This window comes from Elephas maximus, chromosome 15, assembly GCF_024166365.1.
Source record: "Elephas maximus indicus isolate mEleMax1 chromosome 15, mEleMax1 primary haplotype, whole genome shotgun sequence".
Taxonomy (NCBI): Eukaryota; Metazoa; Chordata; class Mammalia; order Proboscidea; family Elephantidae; genus Elephas; species Elephas maximus.
Window position 1 is genome coordinate 51,092,397 of NC_064833.1, and position 16,845 is coordinate 51,109,241.

At 37.9% G+C, this 16,845-nt stretch overlaps 1 protein-coding gene across 1 annotated transcript in view; it reads right to left on the reverse strand.

Moving 5' to 3' along the window:
* The window catches only part of NECAB1 (N-terminal EF-hand calcium binding protein 1), a 162,069-nt gene that overhangs the window by 98,266 nt on the left and 46,958 nt on the right, over nucleotides 1-16,845 (reverse strand). Inside the window, exon 4 of the mRNA XM_049854509.1 lies at nucleotides 860-885. Within this exon, the coding sequence (XP_049710466.1) occupies nucleotides 860-885 (26 nt within the window). The remainder of the gene's footprint in view (nucleotides 1-859; nucleotides 886-16,845) is intronic.

Below are 16,845 nucleotides of genomic sequence, written 5' to 3' on the forward strand. Positions count from 1 at the left end.
GGAGGGAGACCCTCAGTGAGATGGATTGGCACAATAATCACAACGATGGATTCAAACAGGTTGGTGATCATGAGGATGATGCAGGACTGGGTAAAGTTTTGTTCTGCTGTACGTAAGGTTGCCAGCAGTTGCAGTCGACTTGATGACAGCTATGTATTATCTCTACACATCTAGTATTTAGAGAAATATGGCTGTTTCAAATTTAATAGTCTCATACTACTCCATATTTTTTATATCAAAAAGTACATTTCAGAAATATTTAGCTTTTCACTTTCCTAGTCTTTGATTTTTGTTTCCAACCACAAAGACAAAGAAAATAAATAAAGGGATTATCAAACCAGGCATTTATCTTATCGCATTAAAGATAGAGATTTATCTTTTCTCATCATATCATGCATTTTGCAAGTGACATTTAAAATTCTGAAATGGCGTAGGCAGGTATGGAACAGAGCTATTTTTACAATTCAAGGAGACAGCTTTGCCCAACAGTAACAAAAGGCGCTGTACGATATATTGTGAAGAGAATAATAAAGTTGTATTAAACACTGATTTAAAAATATATCTAAACTCATGGAGAATTTGCTCATGTGAAACTAATTTACAATTTCAATAACAATTCTCCTCCCAGGAACAAATTAATGAGGCACAATTCTTTCTGGAGTGAGGCAGTGGAACAGATGAGATATTTGAGCAAAAATTCATGGGTAAAAGATCAATTTCTTGAGACCTCAATTTATCTTTTACTGAATTCCAGAATTCCTTATCTATGAAATTCACCCCAAAATATGCAGAAATATATCAGACAATATTTTTCATTCTAAAATAAATAATGGGTTTAGTTGGTCTTAAAGAAACTTACCACATAGTTCTTCTGTGTCAAGATTGCTGAAAAGATGAAGAAAACAGTATTACTACTATGTCAGTATTTTTAATTCAAATTTTTTTTATAGTTAAATACCATTATTCTCCAATCCATATCATTATACCAATAGACGCCATATAGCTATGGTATTTCTGCAATTTCCATGATGTATAAATAGTCATAAGTTATTAACAATGCTTATGTCAGGTTCTGTCTTTGAGCAAATAATTCTTGGGATTTATGCTTCCGCTGTATATCTTCTTGGCAACATAGCACGATGGTGAAGAATATAGGGGCCGGTGCCAGAAATCTGAATTCAAATCCTGATTCTACCACTTCCCATTTATGCTACCGTGTCCCTTCTCTGTCTCAGGTCCTCAGCATCAAAATGAGGATAATAATAATTTCTACTTCATCAGGATGCCATGAGATTGAACTGAGTTAATATATATAAAGCACTTAAAAGATTAACTGGCACAAAGTAAGCTCTTAATAAAGGTTAGCTATCTTGATTCCTGGCTTAGAACTCCTAGAGCTTCCAAAGTTACCTAAATTAAACTCTGTGGAAAATTTGAATCACTGCTTTTTTCAAATGATTTTGAAAACGTAATAAAGAGCTACACAGCTCAATATTTACATGTAAACAATAGATACACCCATTAATCTTATTAAGAAAGCTGAAAAAAAAAGTAGATAAAATGTTAGCAAATACATTACTATCAGAAGAATAATGTCTTTGACCAAAGAATGTATGGTATAGGAATATAAGGATAGTTCAATATCAGGAAATAAATCAACATAACTTATTATATCATAACTGAAGGAGAAAAATCATCATATTTACAAGTGCCAAAAAGGACTTTAATAAAATTCAGCAGTCATTCCTAATTTTAAAAATTTAAAAGTTAAATAAGAATAGAGGTAAACTTCCTAAAAATGATAAAGGGGCTAAACAATGAAAGGCTTTATGTTATAATGTAAGAAGTTTCCACTTTCTCTTTCAGTCAATTTGGAATTACAGATAAACTTTAAGTAGGTGACTGACATGGTCAGATTTCCCTTTAAAAAGGGCACTGACAGATGGGGTGAGAATGAACAGAAGGGGAGTGAAAAAGGAAGCAAAGAAACCAACTTTACTGAACAATATCATTAGTATGACACACAAGTAACATCTTGCTGAAGATCATTCAAAAGTGGTTGCAGCCAGGGTTTCCCAGCCTTTTTCTAAGGCAATATTAACCCTTGGTGGATTTCCTGAGACCTGCCACCCACTGACACCACCCTCACCAGGTCTTGTTGCTGGTTCCTACAGCTGCCAAGAGTTGAGGGAAAACTGGGGAGGAGAAGGGTAAAAAGAGCCACAAAGACAAAAGCCAAAAAATAGATGACAAGTGAATGAATACCATGTTGAGAAAAGTATAAACTGATCTGCCTACTTGGTGGTTTTAACAACTGCATTTAAATTATTTTCAATACTAAACAAGTTTATGGGCTCGGGACTTTTTATTTTATTTTTACAAAGCTAAGAAAGGGTGAAATATTGTCTTTAAAATGTACGTGCCTTGAGTCCATGTGGCTATTTATTATTCAAGATAACGTCACACAGAACAAATGAAAAAGAGCTGATTGTGAAAAATTATCTGCGAGAATCCCACTGGGAAGAAAAGCCTGTGTGAAGAAAAACTGTAAAGAGTTTATAGTTCATGAGGGATCAGCTAAAATAATGTTCAGTGCAAAATGTATCAGGAGGTATTAAAAGTTTATGACCATGTGTGATACATAAAATAAATGAAAAAACTCAGCGTAAAAAAAAAAAAAAAGTGGTTGCAGCAGTACATCGACAGGGAACTGCCAGAAATTCAAGCTGGATTCAGAAGTGGACGTGAAATGGGGGATATCATCGTTGATGTCAGATGGATCTTGGCTGAAAGCAGAGAATACCAGAAAAATGATGACCTGTGTTTTATTGACTAAGTAAAGGTATTTGACTGTGCGTATCACAACAAATTATGGATAACAGTCTGAAGAATGGGAATTCCAGAATGCTTAATTGTCCTAATACAGAACCTGTACATAGACCAAAAAGCAGTCATTCGAACAGAACAAGGGGATACTGCGCAGTTTAAAGTCAGGAAAGGTGTGTGTCAGGGTGGCATCTTTTTACCATACTTACTCAATCTGTATGCTGAGCAAATAATCCAAGAAGCTGGACTATATGAAGAAGAATGTGGCATCAGGGTTGGTGGGCGATTCATTAACAACCTGTGATATGCAGATGACAAAACCTTGCTTGCTGAAAGCAAAAAGGACTTGAAGTGCTTCCTGATGAAGATCAAGAATGACAGCTTCAGTATGGATTACACCTCAGCATAAAGAAAACAATAAATCCTCACAACTGGACCAATAAGTAATATCATGATAAATGGAGAAAATATTGAAGTTGTAAAAGAATTTTATTTTAATTGGATCCATAATCAACACCCATGGAAGCAGGAGTCATGAAATCATATGATGTATTGCACTGGGCAAATCTGCTGCAAAAGACCTCTTTAAAGAGTGAAAAATCAAAGACGTCACCTTGATGACTAAGGTGAGCCTGGCCCAAGCCATGATATTTTCAATTGCCTCATATGCATGTGAAAGCTGGACAATGAATAAGGAAGATGGAAGAAGAATCAATGCCTTTGAATTAAAGTGTTGGCAGAGAATATCGAATACACCTTGAACTGCCAGAAGAATGAACAAGCCTGTCTTGGAAGCAGTACAGCCAGAGTGCTCCTTGGAAGCGAGGACAGTGAGACTTTGTCTCATATACTTTGAACGTGTTATCAGGAGGAAGCAGTCCCTGGAGAAGGACATCAATCTTGGTAAAGTAGAGGGTCAGGGAAAAAGAACACCCTCAATGAGATGGATCGACATGGTGGCCACAACAATGGGCTCAAGCCTAACAACGATTGTGAGGATGGTGCAGAACCGGGCGGTGTTTCCTTCTGTTCTGCATAGGGTCGCTATGTGGAACTGACTACAGCACCTAACAACAACAGCACGATTATGACTACAGTGGTACATGGACATAAGTTATAAACAAATAAATCTAAATATCTATATTGGAATTGCAGCCTAAAAAGCATTTCCCAATTAGGGAGCTTGAACAAGAATAATTTGGAGCAATGATAGGCAGGGACAGGGAAAGGGAGAAAAAAGAAGAGATCTGAAAGGTTTTGAGGTAAACCCAGTAAGATTTTGAAATTTATTGGATTCGGGATAGTTACAAATTTTTAATAATACCATTTCAAACATTTTGGTCATTAAAACCCACGGTTCAGAGCCTTAGTGTTTTCATATAACTTCAGGTTTACAAAGGACTTTAAAGGTCATTTTGATTTTTATTTGTTTTCTTCGGAACTGTTCACAGGTTCATAAAGAGATTTATTTTTAATTTCCAAAAGAATGAACAGCCCTGATCCACCCTTGAAAAATAAATTCCCTGGAATATATTATAAAACATAGCAGTTCAGAATAATTAGGATGACATTAGCTCTCCATATTCTTTAATAAAAGACTTTGTAAAACACTTCTTTGTGTGTGGCCTTATAGATTCCTTTATTCAACTGCTTTTTGTTCTATGTTGTTTATAGTGGCAAATAAAACTGTGATTTTTACAGGTTTACATGGGTGTTGTTTACAGGCTCACATGGGTGAATCCTGGTAGAACTGATTTCTTACTGAGATATATCTCTATCTTGTAGAGACACTGGATTTTAAAGGAATATTAAGCCATAGACAAGCCTTAAGTATGTCTGGCAGCATGAAATATTTTCCTGTTTCCTTTCATGTTCTAGCAAGAAACCCTATCATCTTTTAGCTATGCTATCAAATTAAAAAAAAAAAAAAAAAAGGCAAAATGGAGAGAATGAAGGCTAGTTACAAAGTAAACATACTTGCATTGAAATAGTCCTGGCGGTTGTTGCTACAAGAATGCATTCTCAGTTAGGTATCAAAGAGTGGTGAAGAACAGAGGTGTTTATTGCAGCTTCATTAACAGTGAAAAAAAAAAAAAGGAAACAACCTAGTGGTTCATTAGATGAATCACTAAGTATATTCCGTATCATTATACAATCATTAAAAATGTATTTAAGGATTTTCAATAGCTTGGACAAATACTTACATTAAAAGTTACGTAAAAATATCAAACCACGTATGAAACTATATGATCAAAAAATGCATATGTGAAAGGCTTGGAGGAAAATGAGCAACAATGTCAACAGTAGGTCCGATTGTTTTGGGTTCTTAGGACCCTGAGTAGGTTTGCATTTTCCTTTTTAATAATTTTTCAAACTTTTGTTTCCTTTAATCATTAGTAGATTTCATCTATAATGGAAAAAATAAACTTGACAATTAAAAACAGAAGATAGGAAAAGTAAGAGGTGTTAAGCATCAAAGATAAGGCTCAGTTATTCTGTCCATATTATTTAACCGTCAAGTCTACTTCAACTCAAAGCAAACCCATGTAACAGAGTAGAACTGCCTCCTAGGGTTTTCTAGGCAGTAATCTTTATGAAAGTGGATCCCCAGGTCTTTCTCTGGGGAGCAGCTGGGTGGGTTCAAACCTCCAACCTTTCGATTAGCAGCCAAGCGTTTAACCATTTTGCCACCAGGGCTCCTTCCTATGAACCTAATTTTATAGAAACTGTCTTAGATCTATGAATTTGGACTTGTCACTCAATTTAGCAAAATGTACCATTTTGACATTCCTAAACTATAAAAGTGACACAACCTAGACAATTTAACACCATTCACTTACAATTCCTAGGGGCAGTTTTGACTTTACCCATCTTTGTTGAGCACTCTGAATTCTGACGGCCAAACTGCTACCCTGCCCGTACTGGGTTGAATAGTGTCCACTCAAAATTCATGTCTACCTGGAACCTGTGAACGTGACCTTATTTGGAAATAAGGTCTTTGCAGATGTAATTAAGTTAAGATGGGGTCATCTTGGAGTAAGATGGGCCCTAAATCCAATATAACTGATGTCCTTACACCCGTTGCCATAGAGTCGATTCCAACTCATAGCAACCCTATAGGGCAGAGTAGAACCGCCCCATAGAGTTTCCAAGGAATGCCTGGTAGATTTGAACTGCCAATCTTTTAGTTATCAGCCACAGAACTTAACCACTACGCCATCAGGATGTCCTTATAGACAGAGACACACAGGGAGAATGCCATGTGGCACCAAAGGTAGAGACTGGAGTGATTCTTCTACAACCCAAGGGATGCCAAGGATTGCCAGCAACCACCAGAAGCTAAGAGGACAGATGGAACAGATTCTCCCCTAGAGCCTTCAAAGAGAGCATGATCCTGTCATCATCTTGATTTTGGACACAAATTGTTTGACGTGCCTCAGAAGACAGGCCTGGCAATTTGCTTCCAAAAGGTCACAGCCTTGAAAACCCTATGGAGCAGATTTACACTGCATGCATGGCATCACCATGAGTCAGCATCAAATTCACAGCAACTAACAACAACAGCAAGCCTTCAGAACTGGGAGACAATACATTTCCATTGCTTTAAATCACCCAATTTGTGGGAATTAGTTAGGGCACCCCTAGGCAACTAACACACTGCCTGAGGAAAGGTGTGTTTACTGCTCAGGAAAAAAAGAATATTTTGGATGTGCAGAGTGTGATTTCTGCCTGGAATTCAGAATCTTTCTAATATTCCTTTTTATATGTCAGCTCTCAGTGTGAGAGTACTACCTCAAAACAATTTCATATGCAGGTTAATATTCTTCGTTATCTCTCTGAAGCATTTTTCTACAGACTTAGCTTCCTTGATTGTTTTAACATATTATTATAAATAAGAATAAAGGATTGTGAATCTCTTACTGAAAGCCACCATTCCAAACTCCTCTTTTGCTTCTCCTGATTATGTTCAAAGTTATTTTTAGCTCCCTCTTCCTGGAAACTAAAATTTCCACACACTGTGGATCTTAGGAGGAATCTTTAAATTTCGGATTCTAGCTCACGCTGTGCCAAGCTTCTTTTCAATCACCCACCAGTCTAGACATCACCAGTGCAAATGGCGTATTTATTTTTCCACTTGGCAAAACGGTTTGCTAAACACGGTTAAAATCCTTAATAGACTGAAGGAGTTAATTTTGGCTTATAATGCTATTTACTTCTATAAAGTATTTGAGGCAAGGAGAATCTGAGTCCATGAGTAACACGCTTAGTAACTCCGTGATGGAAGTGGTGTAGTGAAGCGCACATTGGTTTATTGGCAGATAGCAGACTGGCTTAGTAACAAATATGCTCAGCCATCATTGTGTTTTTCATTTTACAGAGTAATGTTATGATCTTCCAATTCACTAAGGATTATCTGAGCAAAATATCTTTCCATTATCATCAGAGCAAATCTGTTGAGCTAGCTCTAACATGCCAAACAAAATCGCATTAACAAAATTGAACAGACATGATATTGGGAGGACAGAAGAATGACAAAGTACCTGACCTTGCAAATATTTTTGGGTAATATTTAACCCCATGAACTATATTTGTACTTGGTCATACAAGAGTCTGGTTAACTGCAGGGGGACAGAGCAGATTGTGGGAAAGACTGTGACCTAGAAATGGATGTGCGTCTTGGGATGGAACAGATGCTACAGAAGACAAACTAAGCTGAGGTGAGCTCGGAGTTCAACCTAGAGGAAAGAGTGACAGAATAGATCATGACCAAAGCAATTGCAGGGACAGATGCTATTCAGATATTCTAGCAGTCAGCAGCCAGTTTTTTAGGCACCGGAGTCATGAGCCTGTAGCAGAGCACTAGGGCTTAGCATGAACTCAGGTCTCTGATCCTACAGGAATGGGGATACTACATGGGTTATCAAACAGAGGCTTGAACCAATGAGCCGAGAAAACCAGAACCAGGTTGGAAGTAGAGATTGGTTCTTATAATCCAGACAAATATTCAGTTTTCAGAAGCAATGCACTACATAAGGCCAAGCTATCAACATAAGTGGCATGATGTTGAGTCCCAGAATATTCAGTTAACACTGGTAACCAGTTGCCTGTTATCGAGTTGATTATGACTCATGACGACCCCGTATGTATCAGAATTGAGCTGTGCTCCATAGGATGCCTCTGGGTGGCCATGAACCTCCAACCTTTCGGTCAGTAGCTGAGCGTGTTGTTTATACCACCTAGGGGCTGGTAAGAGCCCTTTAAATTTCTTATGTCAAAGACCATAATTATTCCTAGAACTCAGAGTGCGTCAGAGCTTGTAATCACAAGATTGATAGCCCAAATGTATGTAGATGTGGATTACAGAGACTGGTATCAAGCAGCATTTTGGTACCCAGCTGGTTGGAAGTGTAGACTCTAGAGTGTATAGTGATCAGCATAGCCTCTACAGTTGGGGTCTCCTCTAAGCTTCAGTCTATAGCAGGGCCCACCAGCAAGTGTCTGAACCTCTCTAATATTGTTGTTGTGTGCCATTGAGTCAATTCTGACTCAGAACAACCATATAAGACAGAGTAGAACTGCCTCATAACCATCAAAGACTGTTTCTTTTTGTGTATAAACCTTTTCATGAGTTTTTACAGTAGTGGTCTCATACAATACTTGTCCTTTTGTGACTGACTTATTTCACTCAGCATAATGCCCTCCGGATTCATCATGTTATGAGATGCTTCACAGATTCATCGTTCTTCTTTATCGTTGCGTATGTAATACTCCATTGTGTGTATGTAGCACAGTTTGTTTACCCGTTCATATGTTGAAGGGCACCTTGGTCATTTCCATCTTTTTGATCAATGCTGCAATGAGTCGGAATCTACCCGATGGCACTGGGTTTGGTTTGGTTTTGGCAATGAACATGGGTCTGCTATGTCTATTCATGTGATGGCTCTTATTTCTCTAGGATATATTCCTAGGAGTAGGATTGCTGGATCATATGGTATTTCTATTTCTAGCTTTCTAAGGAAGTGCCATATCATTTTCCAAAATGGCTGTATCATTTTGCATTCCCACCAGCAGTGCATAAGAGAGGAATCTGTTATTTAAAGAAGTTCCCAGGGTGATGTTCACAGTCAACCGCTCTCAATACTCCCTCAACAGACTCTCTCTCAAAGCAACTAAATAAATATTTCTTAGAAATGAAATGTAACCTGCAAGAAATATCAGCGGCATCGTAAAGTGGCAGCTTAAATTTATTGTAATTATATACTCAATGTTAATAGTACTAATCTCAATAATTACATACACAATAATATCCTCTGTTAAGTGTTTGACTCTTTAGAGATCTGAATTACATACTGTAGAAAAAAAAATCCTGCTTATACAAAAGGTCAGTCTCCCATGAAAAAAGAAATCTGACATTGCTCTCTCTTAAGCAAAGTGTGATGCTTAACAGAGAAGGCTGGTTTTAGTAAAAATTCTCCTGAGTCACATTTCAGGCCTCTTTGAATCTCTTCTCTCAGACCTCATTATCCTCATAGCTTTAATTATCAAATGCTGCTACTGTCATTCCTTTTATCTCTAGCCCTGTCTTCTTACCAAAACTTCAGTCTGATTTCTGCAACTACTTTTTGGCCTTTTCTGCTTGAATATTCTGCTACTATTTACATCAAATGTTAGTGTACATAAGAAATTGTCTGGAGAGCTTATTACAGATTCCTGACCCCTGCCCCGTGAGATTCCCCAGCATGATGTGAGCCCCAGGAATTTACACCTCTCTAAGTTTCCAGGTGATGCTGACACTGCTGGTTCAGGGACTCCACATTTTAAATAGCAGTGACTGAGACCTCACTATGTTCTGAGCTCAGCCTCTTCTTCCTTGGTCCATCATCACGGACCACAAGCACCATCCAGCAGCCTGCACTGCCCCTGCCTTACTCCCACCGACTTGTTCATGGCATGTAAGAGAGGATCATCCCTGATTACTTCAGGTGTTTGTGAGTAGAGTGACTCCAGAGCCGACCCTTAGAAGAGTTTCACGTGATCAAATCACAATTTTCTCTAATGCTTTGATTTTGAATACATTTCTCGCCACAGACAATGCTAAAATTGCATCTCGAATGTTATATCAGGTATGAAACTTGTGCCTGGGGCCAGTAGAATGGATTTCTCCTTTACTGAGATTGTTTTGTAGCTGTATTTCATATTCAGAAAAAAAAAATAACAAAACTGCTCTGACTTCACAGTTGTATCAATAAGGTAATGCTGGAGAGGGGGCAGGAAGAAACAATCAATTACCAGACGCTGTTTTAATTATACTGTGTTTTATAACTGCCTAAGCATAACATAACTGTCAAACAGTTGCTGTGGTTTGGCACTGAATTGTTAACATTAACTGAGTTCTAATTGGCTGACTGACGTCCCACTGTTTCTAGAACTGAGGAGCTGTCCTGTGGCTGATGTCCTCAGAGGACGATGTAATACATAAGGACTCTCCACCTCTCCAATTTCTCCTTCTGTTTTGTCTCACTGCTGCTCAACCACTCTCCTCTCCATCAGAGTTTCCAATAGCTACTGGGATCTCTTCTTTCAGATTGTTTTCTTACCTTTCTACCTCCAGCTACTTTTCTCATACCTTTGGGTTTTTCACATGAAAAGACTAATCTTTAAAATGCAGTGAACATCTTTTGTTTGTTCTGCTCATCTCTTCTTTCATTCTTCCATAACATTGACCCTCCCCCACCCCCTTTTTGGGGGAACTTGCCTTCAGCTATGTGTTTCTGGTGTGGCTTCCAATCATAGTACCCATTTCCACCCTACCACACCCCAATCCATCCTGGTCACAAGGATGTTCATCAGAGTATTCTCCTCTCCCTTTGGTGATGATGATGTTAAATGGTCCAAGACTGGGCACATCACAAATGCGGGGCCATTCAGAGTGCTTCCTCAGAGTTTTATGTTCGGTCTCTAGGAGAGCTCCCTCTCACCTCTGAAATGGCTAAGGTAAGATAATATAAGCCTTGAGTTATTTCAAGCTAATATGTCTCTCCTCCCATATCACATGGTAGAATCCCATGTGTGGTAGAACAGAAAAGGACAATCCTGAGAGAGAAATGTGGTGGGAAAAGGAGTATGGCAGCAGGAACAAATAAGAATGATGATCCCAGATCTCTAGAACTCCCATGACAAGCTTCATGTCTGGAATGTCCAGTTATGCAAGTCAATGAAGGCTCTTTTTTTGACAAGATAGTTCGAACTGGGATTCCGTCCCATGTGGCTAACCACCAATGAGAACACTCCTAGCAAGGGGCAAATTAATCTTCCCTTCATATGAGGTAACTTTGGGGTCTTTTGCTTTGCTCAAAGGTGTCATTTGCTGAGTAGCCTAAGTCCCTCCCTCTCTTCCTTTCTCTCTCCTACCAGACTGTTTTTTTCTAATCTAGCTCATTGTCCAGCTGAAGATTATAAGGAGTCTCAGAAATGTTCTCTAGAGCTGTGTTTCTCCAAGTCTCTGCAATGAAGGATTAGATTTTCAAATTTCCCATCTCCACCAAACTGAGATTTTTGTAGAACTAGATTGCTAGATCATGTGACAATGTCAAATTGCTTTAAAAGTTTATACATACTCTCAAGTTTTCTACTTATCTCAATGTAGACAAAAAACTATCTGTGAACCTGCACTGGCCCATGGCCTTCACTTTAAGTAGCACCAATTGGATAGTGTTATAGTTCCAATTGTTTTAATACCTCTGTTTTAATTTTCAGGAGTTATTTTAAGAAATGAGATTTGTATCAGAAGCAACAGCAAAACATGAAATGAAAACCAGGGTTCTACTTCTAGCTCTGCCATGAGTAAGTTGGGTCTTCGTTGTCTAATCTCTTTAAATAATTGGATTTTAGAAAAGTTCAATCCTAAGTCACAAAAAGAATCTATCATTCTAAGTCTTAAAGATTAGAAAATAATATCCAGAAACTATTAAATGGTAATGGATAGAACATATTAAAACTCTTTCATTTATTATCTGTTATTTAATGAAATTTCTATATAGAATAGTTCTGTTTTGGCAGCATATAAAATGACTTCACTAATAAAGTAGGTCCACAAGATGGGTAAGTTTGGGGAAAATATTAAGAGTTAAGTTTCAGAAAAACTCACACACATTTTTGTGTGTTATTTATCAGGAAATTGTTCTGATTTAAGAAAGTTTGACATGTCTAGGAATGTGTAAATCTTTTCGAGAAATTAAAAGAACTTAGAGAAATAAAAAGATTACTATGGAGAGCAGGAAAAAGATAATGGGTTTTGGAGTGTTTTTATATGTTTCTTTTCATGTGATGAAAAGCTGTTAAGCAAAATTCTGAATCTGGCATTACTCATAAAATACTCAATCTTTTTACTAATATTTCTAAAATTCAATTTTGTGGGCTTCTTTCAAACATAATTATACCTTTGAGGATTCAATCTTTGTCATCAGGCAGACAGTACAGGAAAGGCAAATAGAAACATTCCAGAAAAGTGTTCAATACAATTATGAAAGATAGCTTTAGATTGAGAAATAAATTCTTTCTTAAAAAAAAAAAAATCAGTATAGTGTTTTCAACAAAATCCATTCAAGTGCTTTTCAAGCACTTGAGATGAACATTAAGGGAACATCAATTCTTCCAAGGTTTACATATATTGACATTACTGGAAAAGGCAGAGGCTGCAAAAAAAATCAAACATTAGACTAAATTGAAGAAAGAAGCAAAATATTCATTTTAAGTGAAGGAGGAGGGAGGTTATTGTGTGGTGCCAAGATAAATGCTATTTATTCTTGAAATTCTAGCTTCTGGAGTATTTTTGTCCAAATCAACTAGCTTGGCAGTGCCTTGTATTGCTAATTACCTGACAAATGTGCACATGTGCTATCTTCCTTCTGGGTTAGCAAATTCTCGAGCACAGGAGTAATAATTTGCATAATCTATTTGTGTCATTCTCAGTGCTCTAAATATCTCTTAAATAAAGCCACTTCAGGAGTTAGTGGTTTACCAAGAGTAGCAGTGCATCATTGTGCCATGATTCTCAGCGTTTGTTGCCCATTAGAATCAGCTGGAGAGCTTAAAAATACTGATGCCAGGGCCTCACCTCAGAGTTCTCATTTAGTTGGTCTGGGATGCATCCTGAGCTTTGTAATTTTTTTTTAAAAAGCTCCCCAGGTGATTCTATTATGCAGGTAAGGTTGAGAAACCAGTGGTGGGGTATCTAAAGGAGTCTAACAGTAGGTTGGACTCTCAACTCTGCCACTTTTTACTTATGTAAATTTCTTAATTGCTCTGAGGTTCAGTTTCCTCGACTGTAAATTAAGGATAATGATAAATTTAATCTTATACGTTGTTGTGAGGATTAAAGGAGCTAAATCATGAAACGACTGACATGCTGGGCAAAGAGTAAGCAAGCACTCAATAAATATTGGCTGCGACTGTTACTTTAAGTAACAAATGCACCCATGCACAGGCAATACGATATACCATCCTGACCCTAAATGTCTAAATGCCTTGTCCTCATAAACCAACACATGTGAGTATCATTTCATTATCAATGACCTTCTCCCATTAGTCTCAGGGAGTTGTCGCCATGCTTTTGTGCTATAGCCCAGCTGCTCATATGATCTCGTTCCTAGGTGTAGCCAATGGCAATAATACAAAGTGAAGGAAGTGTAAATATGCATAGTAATACAGTGTCTATGGGTTGACATCCTTGACTCCATGTTACTACCAAATGTACTTGACCATGAATACATGTAAACCCTGGTGGTGTAGTTAAGTGCTACGGCTGGTAACCAAAAGGTCAGCAGTTTGAATCCACCAGGCACTCTTTGGAAACTCTGTGGGGCAGTTCTATTTCACAGAGCACAAACACTCTTCTGAGATTTTTATTTAAAGGTTTTGCTGTGGGAGTTTGGCTTCAGGGGAGATGATTTTCCTGGGAACATTTTTGTGCAATAATAATCCATGTAATAACAATATTTTTTTCAGCTTCAAATATGAGGCTATGTCAAAAAGTATTGCTAAAAATCATAGCAATCTTTATTAAACAAAAATATCAAAATGTGAACCTATTGTTTCTTGACATGTCCACCCTCTATACACTTCTGAAGGCGGTGTTTCCACCTCTCTAACTCTTCTGCCAAAGAATTCTCACTCTTTGAGTTACACCAGGTCAAAATGGCAGTTTTGACATCCTCAACTGACTCCAATAGTGTTCCTTTTAAACGTCTTTGAGCTTTGGGAACAAAAAGAAGTCTGAAGGGTCAAGACCAAGGCTGTAGAGTGGATGGGGTAAGGTTTCCCAATGAAACTCCCAAAGGACAGCCCTTGCTACCCTCGAAGAATGAGCAGGTGCATTGTCGTGATGGAAAAAACTTCCTTGGTGCAACTTTTCTGACCTCTTTCTCACCAATGCAGTTTTCAATTTTCTTAAAAATATCTTCATAATAAGCCCCTGTGATTGTCCTGTGTCCTTTGAGAAAAATCTATCAACATTAACCCTTTGGAATCCCCCGAAACAGTCACCATTGCCTTCTGAGTGGTCTTCCCTCTCTTGGCTCATCTTTGAGGTCTTCCTGATCTTCCTTAAGATACTTGATCCATCTAAAAACTGTTATTTTACGTGGGGCAGCATTCCCATAAGCTTGTTGCAAAGCTCCAATGACATGGAAAGATGTGCACTTGAGTTTTGCTAAAAAATTTGATATTAGCCCTGACCTCAAAAAATTTTTATCCCCCCATAGCACAAAAAGTATCCTTTTTTTTTTTTTGAAACCACCCTAACGAGACAAAGACAAGTGTTATTAATGAGAGAACTTGTCCACAGCCAGCCACTGATCACAGAGACATGTTTAAACACGTTTTGTTTGGAATAAACCCATGGATATATGAACTGGAACCCTAGTAGCAATGCTTTCTGACTTACTCTCGTAGTTCTATCTTTATTTTAGATTGTCTCCTTTACAAATTTGAAAAGGGGAAGTCATGTTATATTAAACATATGCTTAGTATCAGAAAAAATCGAGAGCTCTCTTTCCATTGGGAGACTAGTAATAGTTTCCTAATAACTTTCTATAAAGATGAAATAGAAAGAAAAAAAAATAAATCTGGATTTTAATCCTGTACCCTCCCCCAGGAGTGAATTAACCAGTAAGCAAGGTATGCACGGGCTTACAGTAAGCAAAGTACGGCATGAGCCTAATCGTGTTTACTTAACTAATCTGCAGTGCACAACTTTACATGGGTAAACCAAAGATATGGTGAAAAACAGGTGAAGTTATACACCATAGATTAGTAAGTAAGCACTAGTAAACCCATGCATGCCTTGCTTATTGTGTAATCCATCCCTGCGTCCTCAAAAAAGCCTAAAAACAAATACTCTTAAGAAGTATCAGTGAGCAGATATAGCCAAAACAAAATGGCTTAGGCAAATTAATCATTCTCAATCTTAGGTTCTTCTATTTAAAATGGAGACATTTAAGTTTATGATAAAAAAAAAAAAAATAGTTGTAGAGTTGCATTCTGACTTAGAGTGACCCTGCTCATGAGGAACCTGTACACAGATCAAGAGGCAGTCATTTGAATAGAACAGGGAATAGTGTGTGGTTTAAAGTCAGGAAAGGTGTGTATCAGGGTTGTAGCCTTTCACCGTACCTATTCAATCTGTATGTTGAACAAATAATCCAACAATCTGTACTATATGAAGAAGAATGGGGCATCAGGATTGAAAGAAGACTCATTAACAACCTGCGTTATGCAGATGACACAATCTTGTTTGTTGAAAGTGAAGAGGACTTGAAGCACTTACTGATGAAGATCAAAGGCCACAGCCTTCAGTATGGATTACACCTCAACAGAAAGAAAACAAAAATCCTCACAACTGGACCAATGAGCAACATCATGATAAACTGGGAAATGACTGAAGCTGCCAAGGATTTCACTTTACTTGGATCCACAATCAATACTCATGGAAGCAGGAGTCAAGAAATCAAAAGATGCGTTGCATTGGGCAAATCTGCTGCAAAAGACCTCTTTAAAGTGTTGAAAAGCAAAGATGTCACCTTGAAGACTAAGATGAGCCTTACCCAAGCCATGGTGTTTTCAATCACCTCACATGCATATGAAAGCTGGACAGTGAATAAGGAAGCCCGAAGAAGAAGTAATGCCTTTGAATTGTGGTGCTGGAGAGGAATATTGAATATACCATGGCAGCTCAAAAGCACTATACTATAGCGGAAAGAACAAATTAGTCTTGGAAGAAGTACAAACAGAATGCTCCTTAGAAGCAAGGATGGCAAGACTATGTCTTACATACTTTGGACATGTTATCAATAGGGATCAATCCCAGGAGAAGGATATCATGCTTGGCAAAGCACAGGGTCAGCGGAAAAGAGGAAGATCCTCCATAAGATAGACCGACACAGTGGTGCGACAATGGCTCAAGCATAACAACGATTGTGAGGATGGTACAGGACTGGGCAGTGCTTCATTCTGTTGTAAACAGGGTCACTATGAGTTGGAACCTACTGGACAGCACCTAACAACAACAAGTTTATGACGGGTGGAAAAACATGTAAAGCACTCAAAATAAGTAAGCATTATATACTTTCTAACATTCCACTCAAGTCCCTGCATGGTGCAAATGGTTTGTACTCTACTATTAACCCAAAGGTTGATGGTTCAAATCCATCCAGCAATGCTGCAGAAGAAAGGCCGGGCAATCTACTTTCGTAAGATTGCAGCCATTGTAATCTCTATGGAGCACAGTTTACTCTGAAACACATGGGGCTGCATGAATTAGAATCAATTCACAGCAACCAGCCAATGTTCCACTTATTTTTTTTTTTATTAACTTTTACTGAGTTTCAAGTGAACGTTTACAAATCCAGTCAGTCTGTCTTCCACTTATTTTTTGGTACAACACCAGTATGTAGACAGCATTTTTTTTAAGTTATTTATTTTTTATTGTACTTTAGATAAAGGTTTAAAGAACAAAATAGT